General features: G+C 45.2%; 1 protein-coding gene across 1 annotated transcript in view; it reads left to right on the top strand.

Moving 5' to 3' along the window:
* The window catches only part of cps1 (carbamoyl-phosphate synthase 1, mitochondrial), a 730,040-nt gene that overhangs the window by 115,173 nt on the left and 608,216 nt on the right, over window positions 1–6,651 (top strand). Inside the window, exons 22-24 of the mRNA XM_043693435.1 lie at window positions 3,530–3,671; window positions 4,472–4,537; window positions 4,624–4,687. Coding sequence (XP_043549370.1) covers window positions 3,530–3,671; window positions 4,472–4,537; window positions 4,624–4,687 — 272 coding nt within the window. The remainder of the gene's footprint in view (window positions 1–3,529; window positions 3,672–4,471; window positions 4,538–4,623; window positions 4,688–6,651) is intronic.

Raw genomic sequence — 6,651 nt, forward strand, 5'->3', positions numbered from 1 at the left:
ATGACTTAGATGAGGGAGTTGAAGGGTGGGTCAGTAAATTTGCAGATGATACGAAGATAGGTGGAGTTGTGGACAGTGAGGAGGGCTGTGGCAGGTTACAGCAGGATATAGAGAAGCTGCAGAGCTGGGCAGAAAGGTGGCAAATGGAATTCAATGTAGCTAAGTGTGAGGTGATTCACTTTGGGAAGAATAACAAAAAGATGGGGTACTGGGCTAATGGTCGGGTACTTGGTAGTGTGGATGAGCAGAGGGATCTTGGTGTCCATGTACACAGATCTCTGAAAGTTGCCACCCAGGTAAATAGTGCGGTGAGGAAGGCATATGGCGTACTGGCTTTTATTGGTAGAGGAATTGAGTTCCGGAACCCTGAGGTCATGTTGCAGTTTTATAAGACTCTGGTGCAGCCTCATCTGGAGTATTGTGTGCAGTTTTGGTCGCCATATTATAGGAAGGATGTGGAGGCACTGGAGCGGGTGCAGAGGAGGTTTACCAGGATGTTGCCTAGTATGGTAGGAAGATCGTATGAGGAAAGGCTGAGGCACTTGGGGCTGTTTTCATTGGAGAAAAGAAGGTTTAGGGGTGTACAAGATAATTAGAGGTTTAGATAGGGTTGACCATGAGAACCTTTTTCCACGTATGGAGTCGGCTATTACGAGGGGGCGTAGCTTTAAATTAAGGGGTGGTAGGTATAGGACAGATGTTAGGGGTAGATTCTTTACTCAGCGAGTCGTGAGTTCATGGAATGTCCTGCCAGTAGCAGTGGTGGACTCGCCCACTTCATGGGCATTTAAATGGGCATTGGATAGGCATATGGAGGATAGTGGGCTAGTGTAGGTTAGGTGGGCTTGGACCGGCGCAACATTGAGGGCCAAAGGGCCTGTACTGCGCTGTATTTTTCTATGTTCTATGGTACAGTTGGTGTCCTTCAATATGGAGGACTACGTTATGCTAGATCAAACACGTTACACTAGAACATGCTAAACCAGGTTGTTAAAGATTCTGTGATAGACTGACATGAGAACGTGTACATCAACACCCGAAGGGGATAGATTAGTCCTTATCTAATGTGGCTATCAATTCGAGCCTGATAGATCTGATTATCGCATATTAGCAGCATTTAATATTAATGAATAGTAAATAGTGTTGCTGTGATGCCCAAGCCTGAACATGGTTCTTGGACTTTGCCTTTTTCCTGACCAGTCTGTCTCAAACCCAAACTCATTGTGTGGCATCAAATCATATGATAGAAGACCTTGTGGCAGGTGGTGAGAGAACTGGTGTGAAGGAGGAAACTTTTCGATCTTATCAGTCCCAAGATACACCTGTGTCCTGTGGTTAAAGGCAGGAGTGACTACTCACCAGCCCTCGTGGGGACCAGTTTTCAAACTGAGGACACCATGCCTTGTTTTGGAGCCTTACTAAATCAGATAATTTAATATAGTTACTCAAGTCTGCTGTCAGCGGTAGCAGATTCTATCCCATCTGTTTCCTCCTGGTCGGACAGGGGAGGTGATGGTATTATCACTGGACTATTAATCCAGAGAACCAGTTGTGGGGACACAGCTTTGAATCCTACCATAGCAGATGGTGGAATCTGAATTAAATAAAAATCTGAAATTACCAGTCTAATGATGACCATTGCTGATTGTCAGAAAAGCCTGTTTGGTTCACTGATATCCATTACGGAAGGAAACCTTACCTGGTCTGGCATACATGTGATTCCAAACCCACAACATGTGACTGACTCTTAACTGTCCTTTGGGCAATTAAGGATGGGCAATAAATGCTTGGCTGAGCCAGTGATACCCTCCTCCCTCGAATGAAAACAACCCCTCCATTCAGATAAATGACAAAACATGGGGGACTGAAAATAGGAAAGCAAGCAGAGAAATGTTGGAAAAACAAAATATTTCCCCATATGCACTGACTAACGAAAAACAGGCAAATCGGATGGAATCAGTTACAGCCAAACAACTTGCTTCCAGTTCAATGAAAAGCCAATGGACTCAAAACGTGGACTCTGCTTTCTTCTCAAAAACAAAGCTTCCATACTGTTTTCTTTAATTCATTCACGGGATGAGGGCGTCACTGTCTAGGCCAGCATTTATTGTCCAGACAGCAGTTAAAAATTGACCAGATTGCTGTGGGTCTGGAGTCACATATAGGCCAGACCAGGTAAGGATGGCAGATTCCTTCCCTAAAGGACACTAGTGAACCAAACAATTGACATTGGATTAATAGTGATCATGAGGCTGCTAATTTCTGGGTTAATTTTATTAATCCTGGGTCCCTTAATATGGGTCTCTGGATTAACAGGCAAGTGATAATACCACCAGGCTGTTGCCTCCTGCTAAGTTTTTCTGGAATTTCTATTTTTGTCTCATTTGTTCCTAGTAATGGGAGGTTCCAGTAGCAGCCCTGCTGAGTGAACAATAACTCACCAAATAATACTGTGTTTGGACTTTATAAAGATGCCCTGGCTCTAGCCTCCTTAGAACCTTGGTCCGAAAGCAGACAGCTGAATTCCAGAGGGAGCCAAATAGAATAGAATCCCTATAATGTGAAAGCAGGCCATTTGGCTCATTGAGTCCACGCCAACCCTCTGAACCTTACTTTATCCGTGTAACCCTGCATTTCCCATGGCTAATCCACCTAGCCTGCACGTTCCTGGACAATATGGGCAATTTAGCTTGACCAATTCACCTAACCTGCACATTTTCAGACTGTGAGGAAACCGGAGCAAACGCACGTAGACATGGGGAGAATGTGCGAACTCCATACAAACTAATCACCTGAGGGTGGAATTGAACCCAGGTCGCCAGCGCTCTGAGGGCAGCAGTGCTAACCACTGAGCCGCATGCTGATAGGAAGGGTAATGAACACAGTCCGATCACACCATTGCAGCCACAGGAAGCTCCAGATGGGCCGGTCTTGATCGCGCCTTGACCTGACCCCCCCCCCCCACACAGGCCCGTGCCAGCCACAGAGCTCATAATGAGCACAGCTCAAACACCATTTATTTTTATTTCGAGATGGTGCAGGGGAGGATGGTGAGTGCACAGTGAGATCTCCCTGCTCTTGAACTGAAATCCTCTCAAAATGAGGACCACCATACCGTTTGTCTTCCTAACTGCTTGCTGCACGTGTGCACTTGCTCTCAGTGACTGGGTTTAAAGGTTACCAGATCCTATTGTTTTGAGCTTTCAGGCTGATGAGATGGTGCCAGATTATGAGTCAAAGGCTCATCCTGGTGATTATCTGGTCCAGGGTTTAATCCACAAGCAGTCTTGCCTTGCTTACCGATACGCCCATCTAATGCTTTATTACCAGTGCATGACCAGACACAGGAAAAAAGCTTCCAATAAGACGTTCTTGTTGCCATTAAACCTGGGAAACCAGGAATGACCATTTCCTATTGGACTGATACCAAACTGCTTGGCACTCCACCTGGGCGATGTTCCTGTGGGTTGTGAGTCTGTGCTTGAACTCTTCCCTCTAAATGAGCTTTAACAGCTGTGATTTCCTCCAGCGAAACCATCCCTGACGAGTTGCTGTTGAAAGCCAAGCAAGATGGCTTCTCCGACCGGCAGATTGGAAACTGTATCGGCCTGACTGAACTCGATGCAAGGAAGCTGAGGACACAGAAGAACATTAAACCACAGATTAAACAGGTTAGTCACTGTGCTTCAGATGCCTGTAAGGGTGTATTCCCAAGTCATTTCCTGTGCTTCAGTCACCTGTGAATACATTGCAAGGCCAGTCACTGTGTTTCCGTCACCTGTCGGTGTGTACTCAGAGCTCGGCAACTCTGCTTCCATTGTCTGTGAGTGTAAGTGTGCTGGATTGAAATTGCCACTGGATTTGTGCTGCCTTAACAATGACACTGTATGAAGTTTCAAGGAGCTTTTTAATATGAAAAGAGCTGTTTGTCAAGTTATTACTGGAAAGTGAGAGAAGATTTGCCAGAGAGTTAGCACAGGCAGGATGAACTGAATGGCCCCCTTTGCTGTAAAACTCTGAGGTTACCTTTAGGATAGGGACACTGGACGGTGATATCCCCTCCTTGAATCGTGCAGAAACATGAGGACAATTCAGTGCTGGCTGATCCAGGCTCAGGGATATACTAGGCCCAATATCCCTCATTTCACCTGGAGATGGAACCCTCAGCCCAAACAAATCAGCTAAATTCTAATAGTCATCGAGGATTGACTCATAAACCTGGAGAGAGAAAGGTGGGGAAGAGAGTTTTCACAGGTATGTAAGAAAATAGATGGCATTTTTTCACAGACATCAGAGATTACAAAAGCGATGAAAGAGCTGAGGAGGGATAAATGAGGAAAAGTCTGAAGATCGAGTGGCTAGTATGGAATGGGGAACATTATCTTTGAGTACTGGGGACTAAAGGTTTGACCTAAACTCAAGTGAGTTACCTGCTGTGCCATTCACTTGAGTCTGCTCCTTGTCTTTCTAGATTGATACCCTAGCTGCAGAGTACCCAGCAATCACCAATTACCTCTACTCCACGTACCATGGAGAGGTGAGTCTCATTAGTGCAAATCTTTTCTTGAATGGTTTCTATTGTCTGTTTGGATCAAAAATAGATGAAGGGTGTTTCTGTTTCAGGAGCATGACCTGGATTTTAATGACCACGGAATCATGGTGCTGGGATGTGGACCTTATCATATTGGTAAATACTTTAAGATAATGTAGGTTGAATCTTATCAGGGTCTGTCTGATGTGGACTGTGGTGGGATGTGTGGCAGAATCAGACAGGAAGTCCAGCAAGGTGAGTTTCATCATCAAGATCATCTCGCTCTATCTTTTAGATTTACAATGCGCGGCAAGGTGAGATTCTCACAGGCTGTGGCAAGGTGTTGTTTACTGCTTGTTACACTCCCAACTCACCTCGTTACTATTCAGCCTCTTATCTTACCAATCCCTCTCTTGCTCCTCTGTGCTTTGCCTCCTAAGCCAGACTCAGGGTACTGCTCCCTTGTATTGTTGTTTAGCACAAAACCAGGAAGCTTGGCAAGTTAAGAGATTAGCGTTCACTCAGGGTTCCCAGCTTAGCAAGGGTAGGGCAGCCTTCCCAGGGCGGTCAGAGTCCGGATCCCCTCCACATAAAGAGTGAGGAGCTGAATGTCAAGCAGCCTACCATCCATCTTGACCTTCTCAGCGCCACTCGGAACTGGTTTCTTCCAAGAATGAGTGGGAGTCAGGTATTACAAGAGCTAAGAAGTGGATGGTGTAGCTATTACGGTATATGGAGATGGGGTGGTATTCCGAATGAGACAGTAGGCAGCACAGAAGGCATGCAAAGTTGGTGGTGCCAGAGGTTAGGTGGGTGAGAGCGAGCAGGGAAGATATTGCAGGCAATAGTGAGTGGGAGAGCTCAAGACTTGAGGATAGAGTAGCAAGATGGTCTAAGTGTGAGATATTAAAGATATTAAATCTGAAGTGACAATATTTCTGTTGAATAAAGGGAACTATGGAGCTATGAGGGAGGAGCTGGCCAAAGTTCAATGTGCAATATCTTAGCAGGGATGACAGTGTAGGAACAATGGCGGAAATTTCTGTGTATAATGCAGGATCAGTTCATTCCAAAAAGGAAGAAAGATCCTAGGAGGAGGCATGGGTGGCCCTGGCTGACGAGGAAAGTTAAGAAACATATAAAGTTAAAAGAGGAAAAAGTATAACATAGCAATGATAAGTGGGAAAATGGAGGACTGGGAAGCTTTTAAAGAACAACAGAGGATTCCTAAGAAGGAAATATGCAGAGAAAAAATGAGGTACGAAGGTAAACTGGCCAATAATATAAAGGAGGATAGTAAAAGCTATGTGAAAGGCAAAAAAATGGTTAAGACTAAAATTGGGCCCTTGAAGACAGAAACAGGGGAACAAAGAAATGGCAGAAGAATTGAATTGGTACTTCAGATCTGTGTTCAATGGAGAAGACACAAGCAATCTCCCTGAGGTAACAGTGGCTGAAGGACTTGAACTGAAGGGAATTTATATTTGCCAGGAATTGGTGTTGGAGAGACTGTTAGGTCTGAAGGTTGATAAGTCCCTGGGGCCTGATGGGTACTGAAGGAGGTGGCTCGAGAAATCGTGGATGCGTTGGTGATTATTTTCCAGAGTTCGATAGATTCGGGATCAGTTCCTGCGGATTGGAGGGTGGCTAATGTTGTACCACTTTTTAAGAAAGGTGAGAGAGAGAGATAGCAGGAAAAGTATACACCAGTTAGTCTGACCTCAGTGGTGGGAAAGATGCTGGAGTCTATTATAAAGGATGAAATTACGACACATCTGGATAGTAGTAACAGGATAGGTCAGAGTCAGCATGGATTTATGAAGGGGAAATCATGCTTGACTAATCTTCTGGAATTTTTTGAGGATGTAACTCTGAAGATGGAGGAGGGAGATCCAGTACATGTAGTGTACCTGGACTTTCAGAAAGCCTTTGATAAAGTCCCAAGTTGGAGGTTAGTGAGCAAACTTAGGGCGCATGGTATTGGGGGCAAAGGACTAACTTGGATTGAAAGTTGGTTGGCTGACAGGAAACAAAAGAGTAGTGATAAACGACTCCATTTCGGAATGGCAGGCAGTGACCAATGGGGTACCGCAGGGATCAGTGCTGGGACAGCAGCTTTT

This window comes from Chiloscyllium plagiosum, chromosome 7 (genome assembly GCF_004010195.1).
Source record: "Chiloscyllium plagiosum isolate BGI_BamShark_2017 chromosome 7, ASM401019v2, whole genome shotgun sequence".
NCBI lineage: Eukaryota > Metazoa > Chordata > Chondrichthyes > Orectolobiformes > Hemiscylliidae > Chiloscyllium > Chiloscyllium plagiosum.